At 35.3% G+C, this 19,545-nt stretch overlaps 1 protein-coding gene across 1 annotated transcript; it reads right to left on the reverse strand.

Moving 5' to 3' along the window:
* Window positions 1-8,846: 8,846 nt before the first annotated feature.
* LOC145057394 (Chaperone DnaJ-domain superfamily protein) lies at window positions 8,847-11,030 on the reverse strand. The gene is made up of 5 exons (XM_079005219.1): window positions 10,584-11,030; window positions 9,964-10,038; window positions 9,662-9,801; window positions 9,283-9,420; window positions 8,847-9,210 (listed from the first exon to the last, which is right to left on the reverse strand). Exons 1-5 carry the CDS (start codon window positions 10,885-10,887, stop codon window positions 8,995-8,997), a joined length of 873 nt encoding a protein of 290 aa, XP_078861345.1. The 5' UTR covers window positions 10,888-11,030; the 3' UTR covers window positions 8,847-8,994.
* Window positions 11,031-19,545: the final 8,515 nt, after the last annotated feature.

The following is a 19,545-nucleotide window of genomic DNA, read 5'->3' on the forward strand; positions in this document are numbered from 1 at the left end:
TCCTCAACTATCAATAAGTTGCCAAACAGCCCCTACACTTTTATAATTCAATTTAATCCCAAAATTAATTCCAATTAATTTATGATTATATATTAATTAAATATTACTATTTCAAATTAATATATTATTCTCATAATATATTAACAAATCATTTATTTTAGTTAGGGTCATGTCAATATTCCTCATATGAAAGTTCTCAATGAATTGACCATATGACTTAGGAAGTGAAAGAATAATCAAATCAATGGTTTGCTTCCTTGGGAAAACGACACCCATTATATTCAATTTGTTAATGTACGATTTCATTTCCAAAACATGCGCACATACAAAAATTTCATCTTGATGTCTACATGCCAATAGGGCTTGATTAGTTTCGTATCTTTCAATTTGAGGAAAATGTGATGTGGGGAGAGTCACTGGAGGAGGATGTGGAAGAGTTGAAGAAACATGGCGTCCAGTTCCACCATTTCTCAAAGAAGAGAACATTTTCACCTTGATTAGAAAGTGGAAGATCATCTTCAGAAGAAAGAGGAAAACCATTTCCAAAAGAATAAGGAAGAACATCGTTGTCTTGACTCGACATCTATAATGGGAGAAAAGAGAATTCAAGTTAGTTGATTTTAATCCTTAATTATTAACCCATAAATTTTAAATTAAGGCTATGATCCATATTTTCTATTCGAACTTTGAAGAGGGGTGTCGTAATCAAATTCAAATCTATCTTAGGTAGGTAAGATTTTTACCAATTTCAATCTTATGAAACTCTTAGATATTTTGAGATTCATTGAGTCTAATCGATGACATGTTTAATCTTGGATTATGCTGTCACTTTTGTGATAGGGATGCCAAGGATCACAAACGAGATGTGAATAACCATACAAACCTGCTTGACAACCTCGATGTCATTTATCATCTCTCATTGATGTACTGGTTAACCACACACGCTTCATCAACAACGATAATTTTTCGACATGTCCATTATATCACTTTATAGTCCTTATTAGTGTTTTGGTTAACCACACACACTCCACTAACGACATATAAAGTATGGTGTGCTTTTCATGGATTAGCATACATTTCACATTTTTCCTAAAAGTAACTAAGAGTGAGATTTTAAAAATAGATTAGTTACTTTATGTCATTATACTTATTAGTGATATTATGTCCTATCAAATCCGTTCGGCTAACGACCCTCCACCACACATGAGAGCGGTGGGTGAGAGTGGACACCTATTCAATGGCTATTTTATAGGCCTCTTCCTTATACCCTCTTTATAGTATGGTTTTGTGAATAAGGCGTACTACCGATTTGACTGAATATTTTTATACATATAATATATATTTAACTTATACATAATATAAGGTGTATTTTAAAACATTTTAAAATTGCAAGGTTTAATCTTTTGATAAATTAAACTTTTATTTAATTAAATTTAAACCATTTTATGGGTTTATTAGTTATGTTTTAATAAATATTTTAATAAAATTAATAATAAGAGCTATAAGGAAAATATTAATTAATCTTATCATTATCTTGTCTAAGATTATCTCATAACATTTAGGGTTTTATTTAATTATCTAATATGACCAAATATCGGATTTGGCAGATTTAATAAGAGATAATTACCAAATAACAACCATATAAATCAAATTAGTCAGGAAAATCCGAAAATTTGAAATTCATTGTGCTCACGTCGTGAGCATAGACTCTTACGCCGTGAGGACAGTCTGGCAAAAAACAAAATTTCGAATTTATCTGTGTGCACGTCCTGAGATCAGTGTAACAGAAAATTTTGATTTTTTCAGGTTCAATCAATATACATTCAATTGTTAGACAACCAAGCTCTGATACCACTTATGAGTTTTACATGTATTAACGCGGATAAATCGTTAACACTTAAGGGTATATGCAACCTAAAGATCTATGTCATAACTCTATTGAAGTAATATTCTATTGAACAACAAGAAACCTATGAACCCTAGGTATTTTTGAATTTTGACAAACAAGATAGAATTTACATACATTTTTTTTATTGTTGTAGTAAACAATCAAGAATCTTTTCTTCTTTGATTTTGGAAGCTAGCACCACAAGTGTCGTGTCTCTAATGGTTCACACCCAAACCCTAGCATCCAATGAAATTGAAGAGAGAGAGAGAGAGAGAGAGAGAAAGAGAAAGAGAGAAAGAAAGAAAGAAAGAAAGGAGAGAAAGGAGAGAGGTAAGAATTTCGGCCTAACCCTTCTATAGAAGTCATGGCCAAAAGTTGGAGGTATAGTGGTCCTTATATAGTGCAACTTGGAAACCTAGATAAGCCCAAAACCAATATAATAATAATAATATTATCTTGAATTTGTAATTATCTAGTTTCCTAATTATCCTCCAAGGATAATTCTAGAATTCTAAAACCTTATAAAAACCGTCCAAGGCTTCTAGGAAGAATCTAAATGCCTCTTGCTCAACTATGGAACAATTACACTTTAACCCTTGTACTTTTAATTAATTTCATTCATCCCAAAATTAATTCTAATTAATTTTTGATTAATTATTAATTAAATATTACTATTTATAATATATTATTCTCATAATATATTAACAAATAATTTATTTTTATTTCTAATTAATTTATTAATTATATAATAAGTCAATTAATCAGTCTCTCTCTCTATCTCTCTCTCTAAAATTTATCATATTCAATTACTAGGTTTGAGGGCAACCCAAAAGAAATGTGCTACTATCAATTCAAGTTTATACCAATTATAATTATGGGATTAGACACCAAGTCCAAGAAAACTCACATAAATCTCCACTATGTTTTGATTAATATATAGCTACATCTGTCACAACTAGGAATTCTGATGCTTTGTAAACACTTAACAAGGATAACATTATAACTAAAACTTGAAAGCATGTATGATGCTTATTCAATGACAAAAAAATTCCATCAAACACTCTATACAAACACTCAAATAGTCAACAAAAGGTTGGAAACCCTAGAAATCCCGGTTTAAGTCCAACATGGACTAGGATTTCCTGATTCGGCCTAATGGGCCAATAAACTTCCAATTTGACTATTTTGGGCTTAGAACTCTTAAATGGGCTCTCATTGGACCCACTTTCATGAAACTTAACCTTTTGGGCCATAATGGGCCTAAAATGGATTAGTTTACCTTAATGGGCCTTGTTGGGCCATAATAATCCAATAAGCCCTAAAGAGCCAAAAATCCATTCTTTCATGCAAGATTGGGTCGTAACCCACTCCAAAGGCCTAATGGGCCGAAAACTATCAATTTGGGCTTCACATTACGATACTCAAACACTAAGGCCCAAATCTTTTCTCTTCCTTCTCTCTCTCGGTCCAAGTAGAAAACAAAAAAAAAAGGAAAAATATGTAATTAGGGAGGGTTGACCTTGGAGGTGCCACCTCCTTATTACACCTCATATTTTCATGCAAAGATCCAACATATATCCATGATAGTCATTTCATAACCTCTCTCTTCCCTTCTCTTTTTCTTCTTCGACCGAGAGCACAAGGAAAACACACACACATAGCATCAAACTTCTTCCAAACTCCCTCAAGTATTCTCCTCCTTCCCACTCCAAAATCTCGAAATTTTGCATGTACATCAAGAGGATTTCAAGAGAATATCATCACTTCTTGGTAAGTTATACATATCCAAGGATTACATAACTCTTTTCTCATGATTATATCCCTTCTCTTAAACATTTTTGGTAATCATACTCCTAGAATCACCTCAAGTTCGAGATCCACATCAAGTGTTGCTAGGACCAAAAGTCTTCTTCTTATCTTCTTCAAAACCTTGATCATCAAAGCAAGGGGAGTTCATACCCCTCTATTTTTGGTTTTCACATGCTTTATGGGGGAGAATACAAGTAAAATGTGTAGATCTATGCGTATTTGTATGTTATGTGTGATTTCTTGTGTTTATATGGTAAATATGTGCCAAAAATAAAGGATATTTCGAGATCTATAGTTCAAGGAGGAAAAATATGTGATCTAGGATGCATTACACTTATCAAGTTAATAAAAATTATCATCTAAGGTTATAATAAGCATGTTACAACATAAAACTCATTTTTGGACTATTTTTGTCAAATAAACAAAAGTTGGGAAAAAGTTGTCATTCAAGGATTTTACAAGGATCAAAAGGGTCAAAACAGTTAAAATAGAAGTTTTTATGAACATTATGCTTTTCAAAGGACTAAAAATGTAAATTGTAGCCTATTGGGCTAAAATTTTGGGCTTTTCGGCCTATAGGCCCAAAATTGCGAAAAATATGGGTTTTAAGGGGCTAAAATGGTAAATTTCTCAAAATAGTGGGTAGAAAAGTAAATAAATCTATTTCAGGGGTTAAAATGACCCTTTTTGCCAAAAAAAAGATTAAAAATGTAAAGTCTTTGGATTTTGGGTCAAATTTGTAAAAGTTGTGAAAAGTTTGGATTATAAATGAAAATCTTTTTACTAAAGGGGCTGAAACTGCCAAAAAGTGAACATTGGGCTGAAAACATTATTTAAATAAGTGTTGGGCCAAAATTTCAAGAAAAATAGTTTAAAGAACTAAAATGTCATTTTTTTAAAAAGGGACTAAAAATGTCATTTTTATTAAAGATGGGCTGAATAGGCCAAACCAATATTTTTGAGTCAGTTATTTTATTATTAAGATATTCGGTCAAAATACCAAATTATAAATTATGAATTTAGAATGAAAAATATACATATATTTTCATAAATTTAAATAACGTTATAAAACAATCGATAAACTTCGTGCATTTGCGATTTAATAATTTTTCAATCAGACTTTCCGGCAATTATACTATACCTAAAACAAGTAAATATTCAAATTGTTGGGCTCGAAAGATTCCAATCATGCTTATTGGGCCTTTGTGACCCATTAACATGACTTATGGGCCTAACAATAATAATATATGTTTTTGGGCCTTCTATGACCCAAATACATGCTTGAGGGACCCTCAATAGCTTTTACATGCTATAGGGCCTCAGTGGCCCATTAGTATTACTAGTAAGGTCCACATAAATCTTATGCGAAATGGACCAACGCGCCTTTCATATACTCAACAGTCTTAAATAACATACGTAATTAGTAGGGCCTAGTAGTCCTCTTCTCCTCATCTGTGAGGCTTGCCTTATCTTCAAGTAAACTAAAATCAGGTCATTAATCAAGGTTAATCAAATTCATTTGGATTAAGTGAGTAATAACGGGCGACACCAATAAGTGTCGGTCGTAGTCTGTAGTTGTAATCAAAGTTTCCTGGAAGGAGAGTGAGAGTTTGTGTATAGATCTATGCGGGGGTGACTCCCCCACACCTAAGTTGTTCGCTACAGTTAGACTCGGCCAGTCTAGGGTGAAAAAATCTTAAGATCAATTTCGGTGTTCATTAGAATGCAAAGACAGACGAACTAGTCATTATCATGCATGATTATAACGACTCACATAGAGATCCAATACCATCTAAGTAAATCATGGGATTATATTCATTCGTTGTCAGGGGTGGATTTAGGGGGGTTCCGGGGTGGCACCGGCAACCCCTAACTTTTCCGACCGTAGTGGAAACATTTTCGAAATTTTTTAAAATTTTTATTTTTTCTACTATCATGCAACCCCTACCTTTCCCGTGCAACCCCTACTATGAAATCCTGCGTCCGCCACTATTCGTTGTGACGATACGATAATACAAAACAATCATAATATTTTATCGGAAAACATCAGGTTTTCCGGGGAAACCAATTCTATTCACTTGTACTTTCAATAACTAATATGTAAAACTTCTCATTTATACACGTTCTGAAATCATTCATGCATATACTTACATGATCATCACAACATTTTCATGAAAAGTCTTATTACAGAAAATATTGGATTTTCTGGGTTTTACGAACAACATAAACTATTTTACACCAAACATACTTATGAACTCACCAACATTATATATATTGACCGTTTTCAAAATAACTTGTATTCTCAGGTAATCATTAGAACGAAGAAGCATCCAGTGTGTTGAAAGTTTCTTATGTAGTTGCTAATCATCAAACATTTTATATTTTGGGATCATGTGATGTAAACCAAATACTTGATGTAAACAATGCCAGTTGTACTATGTAATGTTTGGTGATGAATGTGTTATGTTTCATGTATATTCATTGTGATGATATTTCAATTTAAGTCACGCGAGCCCTCGGATGTTTCCGCTGTCTGGTTCGGGGGTGTGACAACATCCCTAACTAAGATTTCCGTTCCCCTTCCTCTTGTCCCTAGGTCCATTACCTGAAATGCATGCTTACATAATAACTATAAACATGAAGTTAGTAAGTAAAAATATATCAACATAATAAAATCCATAATAAATCTCAATGGTAAAGATGAAATGTAAAATAAATGATGTAAGCTTAGTACAGGTCCATAAATATATATATTTTTGACTCCGACATGTTGTCGCCAGCTCGTGTCGTAAGGTGTTGGGTTAAGTCCCTCAGTTATTCCTAGGACAAGAGGGAATAGGTCTTGCTTCATATTTGTTATGGTTACTAAACTAAAGGTTTTCATTATATCTAAAGTGTGTAGTGAGGGATCATCGACATAGGTTAGGTGTTATTGATGGAACATGGTAATCCTATTTTTCTCTATATGGAAGTGTTGTATGCACATAAATATGTGGGTAGAGGAAGCCTCAAGAAGTGAAGGCTGAGCTGGTGTATTTCAAGTTGGAGAGAGTTAGGGAATTCAATCTTGGTATTGAAAGTGTGGAATCCTATTGCCGAAGTGGTCTATTTGGATATGAATGAAATAGGTTCTGAGCTAGCGAGTTAGCGCAACAACATACTGTCTTGTTTTCTTCGTTGCTTGTTATTTTATTTTATTTTTACAAAAGATTAAACAAAAGCGGACACCATAGATCAATCCCTTAGTTCATTGTAGGGTTTCATAAGTACTCCCGATCAATCATATCGTTCTCCAAACAGGATGGGGTGTAGGCACGTTGATTAGAGCAGTTGGGAAGAACAATGACCTCTTTCTTTTTTCATATGGGCATCCACTTTTCTGTTTTAGTACCATACAAAAGGAAAGGGAGGACGTGAAGGAAAAGGTATGTGTAGGCGCAATAGTTCAAGGCAAGCAAGTAATGGTCATATGATGCCAAGGAAATCATGGAGATGGCAGGTAATGGTCATATGATGCCAAGGAAATCATGGAGATGGGTACAAAGTGATTCAAGACTCTTTACACGGATGAAAGTGATCGGGATGTGAACTTCTTTTTTGGATGCACTTATCGCTCTATTGATCAACACTTGTTAGTTGGTGTTAGGGGGGGGGGGGGGGGGGATCAAGCAATCTCGAGCCAACGGGGTCAGGTACCAGTAGTTACAATGGTAATCTCCTAAATTATAAGAGAGGAAGATAGAGTTAGCATTACCTCCCTCGCTTTCAGTTAAGGCTAGAAAGAATTATCTTACCTTTATCTTATGTCATTCTTTCAAGTTTCCTTTCTTTGTAAACCAGGGATGATCGTTGTGGGTCACCACCTCCCACCTATCTTACACATCCGATCAAGGTTCAAAGAAAGTGCCTCCTAGTTGATCAAAATCGCTCAGGTTGGAAAGGACTCAACTTGGATCAGTGATCGATTTCTAGGTTTCGTTGTAAACCTAGTTAGTTACTTCCAATTACGTAATTCAGTAGTTAAAAGCATTTGTTCCCTAACGAGTTCCATATTCGAGCTCGTTTCGATCATTCTCGCTTTTTTGTTTCCGTAGCTCATGTTGATAATTCCTTAGAATGTTACCTTAGAAGAATCAACCTAGAGAATGACCAGTTATTAATGCGGATATTGCAATGGATGCATAAGGATGTTGTGTTCAGCTTGGAATACAATCATGAAGTTGAAAGTACCAAAAATTCATAGAGGCATACCATCAGAAAAGCTGCCTTGACCAATTGGGTAGATTAAGAAAACAAGTCGCAACTGCAATAGGAGTTGAATATGCAACAACAAGACGGAAGAGAAATAGGATTGAAGTTATAAAGCTATTTGTGCATGAATGCTCAATGTAATGCAGCATGTGATTTGCTTAATGTCATAGTGTAACTCGCACTAGACTCCACTCAAGACACGACCTAAGATCTTGTCTAGTATGTTTTTACTTAAGAACAATGTATGTATGGACCTACTCAAGAAATAAATCGATATATAATTTGCACTAAACCTTTTCTACATGACCCTACTCAAGAAACCATATGATATACGCTCTACTTATGAATCTATATGTGTATGGTCCTACTCTAGAAACCATATAATATAGGCTCTACTCAACAAATTCTTTTGTATACAATATTTCTACTTAAGAAACCATATACAATTGACTTTCCTAATTTGCACTATAGGTACATATGTCATGCGAATGTACCCATGTTACTCACCTTTATTAGAGACTTGGATATCTAAATTCTTCCTCTTATGCATTGTCAATATATATGCTTTTACAACATTATGGTCAAATGCTCTTTTTCATGTAAGGTGAATACATATGAACCCCTCACATTTATAGCTATCATTGAATTTTCTTAATCCGTTACAACCTCTCTTTCAACACATTTTGAATCAAAATCCCAATGTAACCTATAAATTACTTATCTCTAGTAACTCAGTGCAATATTATCATTTACAAAAACCAGAGAGTTCAAGCACATTTAAATTGTCTCATTCATGTCGATTTTTTTTAACCTTTTGACGCTTCTTATCATAAAGAACCCTAAAAAGCTTCCATACCATGTCGTTCAATATCGTTCCATGTAACAAATGCAACATAAATTCACGGAGACAAAGTTGAATAAACTTGAAAAAGATACATTATGCTTGTATTGTATCTTGTAAGCCATATATATACAATACAACAATTTATGCTATTAATCAATATACACCCTATAAGTAATTTTTTTATCAAATACCGAAAATACCCCTACGATGACGCATCATCTTCATCTGACGCGAGCTCAAGACCCTCGGCTGCTAAAAGTTTACTTATGATGAGTTTTTTCTTCTCTTCATCTGCCTTCTTTCTCATCAAATCCCTCTTCCTCAACACAAGCGTATGCCTTTTCAAAGTATTATTGAAATTCTCCATTGATGCCTTCTTCTCTTTCGCAAGAATTCTTCTTTCCTCATCAGGATCAATCTATAATTTCATACATCATTAATGTATTTTTAAATAATTAATTTATTAAATATGATTATTAAAAATCAATACCTTTGAACGTGAGAGGCGACGTACACGGATATTTAACTCTTGTTGTTGTTGTTCTGCCCAAGCAACAATTGCCATGTCACCACGTTGATCAAAAGCCTTCCGCTTTTTCATCAACCACTCCATCCATGCTTGAGATGCCTGCCACGTCAGCAAGTATCAATGATCAAAATCTAAAATACCAGAATCACACCTTGACAAGGGTATTTATGTCTTTTACACAAACAAACAAAAGATTCAGAGCAAGACCCTGTCCCGCCTTTTTGAATGAGACAAAAAACTACAACTTTTGTGTAAATGACATCATTATCAGTCTATCGACTCACAGTCCAATGCAGGTCAAATACAGTACAGATAAAATCATTGATGATTTGATGGTTACCTTCATTGGATTGACACGGTTTTCCATATCATACTTTCTTCTTTGATCACTATCTATTAGCAACTCATAGGCTGCTTGAATCTTGATGAATCGAGCTTCAGCAGTTTCTCCTTCCTCAAGAGACCCTCTGCCATCATAAACTACAAACACAAAATCAGATAGACTACTTCAAGGGTAGTTAGGGAATTTAATTTATTTAAGAAAAAAAGAAATAAAGAAATAAGTATGTATATCCATAAGCCAAGAAAAAAAGTACCCTATTACCATTTTAGAAACTACAAGGAAAGTAAACAAGGACAAACCATCGGGATGATAGAACTTTGCTAAACGTCTGTATGCCAACTTTATTTCATCATCATCAGCATCGCCCTTCAGCTCTGTGTCATTACATTTTTAACACATTAGATATGGGGTAAAATTACTAATATACCCTTATACGATCATCTTGTTATTCATTTGTGCAGATTTGAACATACCAAGAGAGAAAAACACATTCTCATCTCACTTGAATGTTCATAACTCAAGATTGAAAGCAAAACCGATTTATTCTGCATGGTCGTCTTTAATGCATCACTTGAAACTAGTGACAATCGAAAAGATAGTGTTTGGATGTTTGTTTAATCTGATTACTGTGACTTCAGTTTCGAGTGTTTGGCAAAAATTGATGATGATTATGATTTTCTGATTATTCAATCCTAAGTCTTCATGTTTAATAAAGTTTTTGGTGTTTTATAACAATTCAGTTCTAATAATCTTTTAGACTAACACAAAAAGCGTAACTGTAAAACATATATTACATGAACATATATATATATATATATATATATATATATATATATATATATATATATATATATATATATATATATATATATATTGTAATTTACAGAGTAAAAGAAACATTGAAAATGAAAATATATACCGAGAGTATCGTATGGAGATTTCTCGTTAGTCCAATTAGCTGCCCTAACTAGCGTCCTCCGCTGATGATTACTGAATCCACCCCACAAGGGTTCAATTTGACGAACATCTGATGAATCAATTCCTGGAGAGAAAACTGTTGAACGGGAAGAAGACAATCGAGGGTTTGAGGAATTATTAGGATTGCGTATCGAATTTGAAACCTTAACAATCGATCGAGGTCGACACCGAGCTCTACTGTAACAACATGTTATCGATGAGTATACCGCATGATGAGGCCTACAAATTCCCCTCAAATTGCTCATTGAGTTTAAACTTTCTTTTTCTCAGCAACCCTAGTTCTAATTTCAAGAAATCAATTACGAAAGAATCATCAAAATTTGGGATTCTGATTTGGGGTTTTTCTTCTAAAGATTGAAGATGCGTGAAGGAAATGAAAAGGAAAACTAAAATCTTACAATTTTAATTTTTCAGTTGGAATGTAATCAAGGCGTCCAAAAAACCCGAAACCCATTCTACCCATCAGATCCGTTTCGAATTCGGGTAGAATGGGTCGGGTAGAACGGATAACGGGTATAAACATTCGGGTAATAGGTTAACCCGATAATAATATAGGTCGGGTCTTAGGTATGAATATTTATTTTCGGGTATACCCGAATTCGTTTTTTAAATAATACCAAATATATAATGCAGTCACGTACGTACACTTCAAATAAAATAAAACCCTTCGTTTCCTTCTTATGAACGACGACTCGACAGTCGACCGCAAACTTGCAAAGGGAATACGACGTTGAATATGAAGTCCTGAACCGTCATCACAATTCTCAGTTTCTCACTATCGCACGGAATGGAATTAAAAAAGCACATAACATATTATAATGATTTGTATTGTTATTATATATGTACTTGTTAATTGTATGAAGTATTTTCCTACCCAATTCTTTATTTAAATCAACCAACATGTAAAATTAAAAAAATAAAAAAAAAAATTATCAATAAGTGTCATTTAAGAAATTTTCGAGTATACCCGATAATTACCCCACCCGACCTCAAACCTGAATACCCGAAAACCCGAATTACAATATAGGTCAGGTATCGGGTATTATTTTCTTAGGGAAATACCCGTTCCACCGAAAAACCCAAAAATTTTAGCCGTTCGACACCCCTAAATGTAATGTTTTAAGAGCCACGTTATTTTTTAATATAAAATGCTCGTGTGGTTTTTTCCTTTTTCTTTTTCTTCTTTTTAATTTCTTTTTTTGGTTGTTTGGAAGTGTTTTTCAAAATGATTTATTAAATTTTTTAAATTTTTTATATATACTTGTAAACTACTTCTTAAATATATTTATGTGTACTATGGGACTTTAACCCACAATCTTACTTAAGAAGGGGACAACATCTAATAACGCCAAGCTCAGTGGCGGATGCAGAAAATTATCATAGCAGTGACATAATTTTTTTATCGTCCGAATATAATAACATAAAAAAAAGTACTAGTATATCAAACCAATCTATTACATTTTAATATTTAAATTTGACATCTTCGGGTACACTTTTTTTTAAACCGACCCATTACATCTTCGATCTTCACTTTCATAAGTATTTCTTTTTCAACATAAAAAATCATGACATCGTTCAAAAAATCATCACCTATTTTGTTACGCAAATCCTCTTCAACAACTTCACCGCAGAAAAACATCTTTCGACTGTTGCAGTTGCAATGGGTAAAATCAAAACCAATTTCAACAACCTATAAATCATGGGATAAGGCCGATGTTTCCCCGTTTCCACCATCAAACGATAAATGTCGGAAATTTCTTGCAAACTAGTGAACCGGTCATCTTTATGCAAAGCGTGATAATGTATTTAAAGTTCACCATCAAGTTGCATCATCTCCGCATTATCAAAATATTTTTTGTATAACTCACTCAACTTTAACAACTTTGTTTTGTCAAATATAACAAATGAATCACAATGACTCAAAGCCCCCATGTATTCTAGTAATTGGGTGCTAAGTTTACTAAATCAGTCTCAAATTCTATAATTTGCATATCCATGATGGTGTTGAAAATTTCAACTTCAAAATGAAATTGATTAGTAACTTTAGTCTTATGGCCTCTTAATGTGACATAATTTTCCATCATCTCCACAATTTTAATATCATATTTTTGACAAAAAGAGAATACCTTTGATAAAAGTTTAGCAAACCTCGTGTCTCTTAAAGACTTCAATGCGTCCATTGTCCCTCTAACCAAAGAAACCACTTCTAAAATATTTTGATCCTTTTTTTGAAGATGCTTTGACAATACGTTCGTGAGGTGTAAAATTCCATACATCAAATGTAAGTAAAATACGAAATCTAGTGTCTTGAAATATTTTAGGATACCAAATGCTTGATTTCGGTTACTTAAAGTGGATCATTTCTCTTTGACATAAGCAAGAACATGACGAACCTCTAGAAATAAGTTCATCAAACTTGTGATGGTTTTGAAATGTGAACCCCATCTTGTTACGGGTAAAAACGTCATCTATGGCCACTTTAAGAGTCAAAGAGGATGTATCATTCATGTGCACTACTCCAATGAATCTTTCCTTCACCACTCCACGGTTGTCGATATTTCTCAAAACTATGGTCATTTGTTCTTTTTTTGATACATCACTAGATTCATCAACCAATTTTACCAATTTCTTTGCAAATACCTAAAATTATCTCTATTGAAAAGCATTCAACAATTTGCTTTTGAGTCCTCGGGTACGTCACTTGATTATTTTGAGGAGCATTTTCTATGGTAACATTGTGAATGCCTTCATTATGGTCTCTCGAGAAAGATAATAACTCAAAGAAAAACCCTCTATTAAGAGAGTCACTCGACTCATCATGACCCTGAAATGGTAAACCGTTTTTCAATAAAAATTTACAACACCAAATTGGAGCGCCTAAATGAAGTTTATAATTACTCTTCTCAATCTTGGTTTGCTTCTTGAAGGCTGCACTAATAGATTGTTTTTCTTTCAATAAAAATTCACAATTTTCTTTTGCTTTTTGATGAAAACTATCAATACCATCCATATGATCTCGTAATGATTTTTTTTTATTCCAACTATCAAAACCTTGTGAAACAAATACATCTCTCCCATGTTGTTTTCCCACCATGTCTCCACATACATAGCAAAGTAAACAAAATGCTTTGTTCTCTTTTATGCTATATTCTAACCAATCAAAGTCATCAAACCACTTAACAACAAAACGTCTTTCTTTTGAACCTACTTTCTTTGAATGGAATGTATGACCCCTTGGTTGACAAGGTCCTTGAAGCAAATATGTCCTCCTTATTTGTAACATCCCAAAAATACGGGCCAAAAATTTCGTTTTTAAAACATGTACTTAGCAAAACATTTAGGAATAATTCATTCAACAATCATTTCATTTCACAAAAGATGTTGCATGTCAGAAAACATTGTCATAATCATAAAAATGTCAGAGTACAATTTCCTAGGAAAATATCATAATGCGGAATACAAGCAGGTGTGTGTGATGTACCGCTACCGCGCCAGCTCCTTCCCCTTCGAAGAAGAGGTACCTAAAACCAAAACTGAAAACTGTAAGCACGAAGCTTAGTGAGTTCCCCCATAATACCTCATACCAGGCAAGCATACAATGTACAGCTAGGAGATACGGGCCTCGCCCACACTCATGAAGATATGGGCCTTGCCCACACTCCGCTAGCCAGGAGATACGGGCCTCGCCCACACTTCACTATCTGGGAGATACGGGCCTCGCCCATACTCCTCTCTCGGAGAGATACGGGCCTCGCCCACACTCAGCCGCTAACCCATAATATACAAGTATCACACAGACAACAAGTATAGACAACTCTATCATACTGGCATATATCATAATCAACTCAACCAAGAGATACAGGCTCGGCCCACACTCTAATACTAACATCTCGTCTATACGGGCCGGCCTTGGTGCCTTAGACTCGTTACTACTGGAAGGAAACTCACCTCAAAGTAACTGCCGATCTGTGTGAGAACTGACTGTCTGCTGCTACTGCTGCTCCGGAGATCCTCCGGCTATAATTCCCACAAAACCCTTAGTCAAATACTGCTAACCGACTTCAGGGTAAATTGACCATTTACCCTTAACAAATCGAGAGTCAAGTCACAATCAACTGCCAGTTGACCAGACTCGCCGAGTTGGCTTACCAACTCGCTGAGTCCCTTTCCCTTAGTCTGACCATAAATCCATCTCTACTCATCGAGTTAGACGTTGACTCGACGAGTTTTCCTTCTATACCCAAGGCCAATAGTCCTTCATCCTACTCGCTGAGTTGTATGAACAACTCGTCGAGTTCATCTTCATCCGATGAACACTTTATGCTTTGACTCGCCGAGTTGTATGAACAACTCGTCGAGTCTGTTCTTGATCTAAGAAGGTTGCCTTAAACTCGCCGAGTCAGGGCATTAACTCGCCGAGTTCCTTCCCAGATGAGTTCAGCTTCCAACTCACCGAGTCCACCCAGGACTCACTACTCTACTCGGCATAAACGAAAAGGGGGAAAACTCGGGGACTCGCGACCCGACTCGCCGAGTTCGATGAGTGACTCGCCGAGTCTGCCACATGCAATTACTATACACTCGATCTTGTTCGAATCCAGTCCATGCCATATACAGATCTGGGTTCTTAGGGCAGGATGTTCACGTAAAGTTTCCAACTTTACGTGTAGAAATGCATAGAATGGGGATTAAAGGCGAAATAAAGGCTAAGAAGGTAGATCTAGGACATTCAAGCAATTTACTCCCATAAAGGTTATAGATCTGAGCTTCTGGAGCTCAAACATGACTAGATCTAGTAGATAATCAACCTATTACGAATTCTACTTCATGCACAAGCTTGGAAAAAGGTTCAAGAAGAGCTCAGAAGGTGCTCTAATGGGGTTTTAAGCATACAAACAGAATGGAGCAGAGATATACCTCAGAGAACTCTGAAATAGCACCAAGATATCTGGTCTCCTTCTCCTCTTCTTGATCCACTCTCCTTTTTCTCCCAAAAACTTCAAGGAATCACTCTAATCACTTCAATCTCACAAGAAACGAGTTAGGGTTTGATGTAGGGCACTCTAAGGGTGAAAGGGGCGAGCTTGGGCCGCACAAGCTAGCTTAAATAGGGGCAAACCCTTGGAATTAGGGTTTCATCAGACAGCGGGGACTCGCCAAGTTCAGAATATGGACTCGCCGAGTCGCCAACTCAAACATGCTCCGGGTCCCATCTCTACTCGGCGAGTCGGACCTACAACTCGCCGAGTCCAAGGCTAAAAAAATGAAAACCACTAAGATAAATTTTACGTACCAGGAACTAGGTGCTACATTATTTCATCTCTTTGATTTGGATGGTAAGTTGTAATCTTTGGTCTAACACCCGGATCTTTTGGAAGATCTTTTAATTCAACATTTGTAATTGGAGTAGTTGTAGGTTGTGGATTTACATTAGAAACCGAAGGGAATGATTGCTTAGAAGGACATGGTCTTTTAGAGGACTCTTCAAAACTTAAATCATTGGATCATCGTCTTTTGGAGGATTCTCCAACACTTGATTTATTGATGTTTGTTCTTCCAAAAAAGGACCCAATTTTATCCTAACAATTCAATATCAAACAAGTCATCCAATTATTCAAAAACTCAATGGAAAAGAAACTAATTTGAATAATTTCAAGGTTAATAATCTAAGTATCTAACATTCTAACAACAAGTTACAAGTAAACAACTAATTTCAAGGTTAAGAACTACTAATTTCACCTAAACAATAAGAAATTTCAATAAAAAAAACAACTAATTTGACTAATTTCATAAACCTAAAATTATCAATACCTACTTGTTTCATTGTATTTGTAAGTTTGAAGGGAGTGCCAAGACAAGCCAAGCAAAATCGAAATACTTATGCCTTGGTTGTAATCGATTGAAGGGAGGCAGGAGGCTGCGTTGGCGATCTTTTTTTCTCATCGCAGCTTTCACAGGAGATGCCAAATTGTCGATTCTTTTTTTTCTTTTCAAAAGGCGATCGTTTCCTGCTTCTTTTCTTTGAGTTGCCAATGGATATTAGGTATGTGGGTCACAATTCCAAATTAGGTTAAAAACTTAATAAGCAACTTGGGCTACAAAGTCACAATGCATTTGGGCTATTGGGCCAATTTTCTTTATTTTTTTGGACTAACATTTTTTACACTTTTTATTTTTTGGGCCTCAAATTCTCGAAATTATAGTGTCACCCAAACGAATTTGAAGCTAGTGCACCTAATAGAATTTTTTTTACCCTAACGGACCGAAGCGGAGCAGTGGTCCGGGACCCCCCGGGCACCACACACATCCACCCCCGGCTAAGCTAGAAGTCATTTGGTAATTTATTAGCTTTTCAAAAAATTAATTAATTAAAAAAATGTTTTCTAAACACTAATTTTTTAGGTAAAAAATAATTTTTTTTAAAGTCAAGAATTGAAGGCTTCTCCAAAAAACCAACAAGGAGATTTAAAAGCACTCTCAAACACACTCATAGAATACGAAGTTTAGTATTTAGTCTTTTTCGGGTTTTATGGAAAGTTTTTTATGGTTTTAATTTATGTCGTTGTTGGTACTTCATCTCTCACGCTAGTGTTATCCACCACAACCTTCGTCACCGTCCTAACGACCGCTAGCATCGTCGTCACCACCAACACCTTTAGTCGCCAACTTCAACCTTAACGATGTCATCTCTCTCTCTCTCTCTCTCTCTCTCTCTCTCTCTCTCACACACAGTTAAAGTTACTAGCTTCAATTACTTAAATTGACCTTTTTTCTTCCTCCCCTACATGGGGGGGCTAGGATTTCAGCAAATGAAAGAAATTTTTTCTTGGCGAGATGCTACATAGGTTTTCTTAGTAGGGGTTTGTTGCGTATCTCTCAATGGTTCTAGTTGTGGTGTCAATTTGAAAATGGGTGGATGAAAATACTCGAAAAAGGCAGCGATGGTGGCGACATGGGGGTGGCCATTAAAGGTAGCTTTGGTGGTTCTTTGGGGTTTTGTCTACACACCGAGGGGAGTCCAGTGAAGTGACTTTAGCAAAAAACAGACGGTTGGAACGGATGTCATGCGATTTCTAACGAATTTGAAGGTAGTGTCGCATGGTGGATGCTATGGGGATTTTGCAGTTCTCAATCGTTTGTTCCTGATAAGGGGATACTGACATAAGTGCGTGAAAAGCGGGCAAGAAGGATCCATCAAATCAAGTGGCTTTGGATACAGTTTGTTTGGCAGGTTAAAAGGAAATGATGAACTGGGTAGCTTTGTTTTCTTGGTCGGTGGAGATGCCTCTTAGAACAAAGGTGGTTGAAACAAAGGAAGAGATTTGAAAAACTACATTGTGTGAACATTATGGCGTTGGAGTTCAAATCCAGTTGCTTTGGATGTGGCCAAGGAAGAGATCGTTGATCTAGGAAAAGTCGAGATGATAATGAACATGTCCAAAGGGACATCGGTCCTTAATTAATATATGACAAACACAATATCATATGTTCTCACATAACATTTGTTATTTGGAAAAAGAGTCATGAAAATGCATGCTATGTAACATCCCATTTTTACCATAACCGTAGAGTGTAATTATTATAAAATACGAAATAAAAATCTATTAATCTTAAGCCAAAATAATTATCATGGACGCATAGTAAACCTCAATATGTTTTCCATAAATATATAGAACGCAAAAATCCGACTTCGTATGAAGAAGTTATGCTTCTTCGAAGTTTTGTGTTTAAACCGAAGCGGCTCAACGTATCGAAAAATTGAGTTTTAGATAGGTGGCTTATTAGTTTAAGCAATCTAAATGAAATTCGTAGTAGTTGTAAAACCGAGAGTGTACATATTTAGAACGCCCAAATCTAACTTCATGAGAGGAAATTATGATTCTCACAGCAATCTTAGCAGTCTAAGCCAATGAAAATACACATTTTTGATAAAGCAAGAATTAATTGTTGAGACCTTAATGAAAGTTGTAAATCTCATCAAGTGCTTTCCGTCGATATAAAGAATGTCGAAAACGGAGCTCGTATGCAAAAGTTATATGGTCATCCAAAGATCTACGAAAAAAAGATTGCGCTGATGACGTGGCAGCACCGGAGTGCGCCATGTGGCAAGCCGACCCTTCACTCCTCCAAGAGACATGATGACGTGGTAAGATACGGACGTGACATGTGGCACCATAAGAGTGTGACACATGTGACATCCTCTAATTTTCAGAACAAATTAAAACTTTTCTTTACAATTTTAAAATCATTTGTTTATTTTTTTTCTTTTTTGCATAAAATCCCAGTACAAAAGATCATTTTGATTACAAATGTTTGTTTCCAAAATGTTAAAATCATAAAGATGTCATAATCAATACAGATACATAAGTTACAGTGTAAAGACCTGATGATCCTGAATACTATTGCAGGTAGTCCCTTATTCACTCAGTGTCCTAATCAAGTCCAGTAGCTTAAGTCTTGATACATGTGATGCATATAAACTCAGTGGGTCAGGTTTGGGAAACCTGGTGAGATACATAAGAATTTCAACCACACAATATTGATATGATAATATTCTTTAATTATCAGACCCGCAAAACCAATCGTTACCATACTAAATCCATTTTGGCTTATATTCCTACATATCTATTCATGCCGATACTCACAAATCCTAGTCCAAGATTATCAGGTTTCTCCAATGAACCATTTAAGGTAAGAGTTTGACTACACAGCTAGGGGATCCCTTAGCCGATGTAAGTCTTAAGGCACCCAAGCCTTCAATGTAATTTAATGAATACGGTATTACCTTTCAACTACATCTATAGGTTATGAGCCTACACTAAAAATGTAATTCACAAGACCGCCTAGAATGGTCAAGTGTTCATCCTACTTTGAGATATGATCAGACATACCGCTAAAAGTTT

Source organism: Lactuca serriola, chromosome 6 (genome assembly GCF_051521515.1).
Source record: "Lactuca serriola cultivar US96UC23 chromosome 6, Lser_US96UC23_V15, whole genome shotgun sequence".
Taxonomy (NCBI): Eukaryota; Viridiplantae; Streptophyta; class Magnoliopsida; order Asterales; family Asteraceae; genus Lactuca; species Lactuca serriola.

Bases quoted from the DNA above. Each gene is read 5' to 3' on its own strand.
- LOC145057394 (XM_079005219.1), bottom strand. From the start codon at position 10,887: ATGAGCAATTTGAGGGGAATTTGTAGGCCTCATCATGCGGTATACTCA. The intron at 9,421-9,661 runs GTAACCATCAAA...CTGACGTGGCAG, and splicing joins ACCGTGTCAATCCAATGAAG to GCATCTCAAGCATGGATGGA. The intron at 9,211-9,282 runs GTATTGATTTTT...ATGAAATTATAG, and splicing joins GTCGCCTCTCACGTTCAAAG to ATTGATCCTGATGAGGAAAG.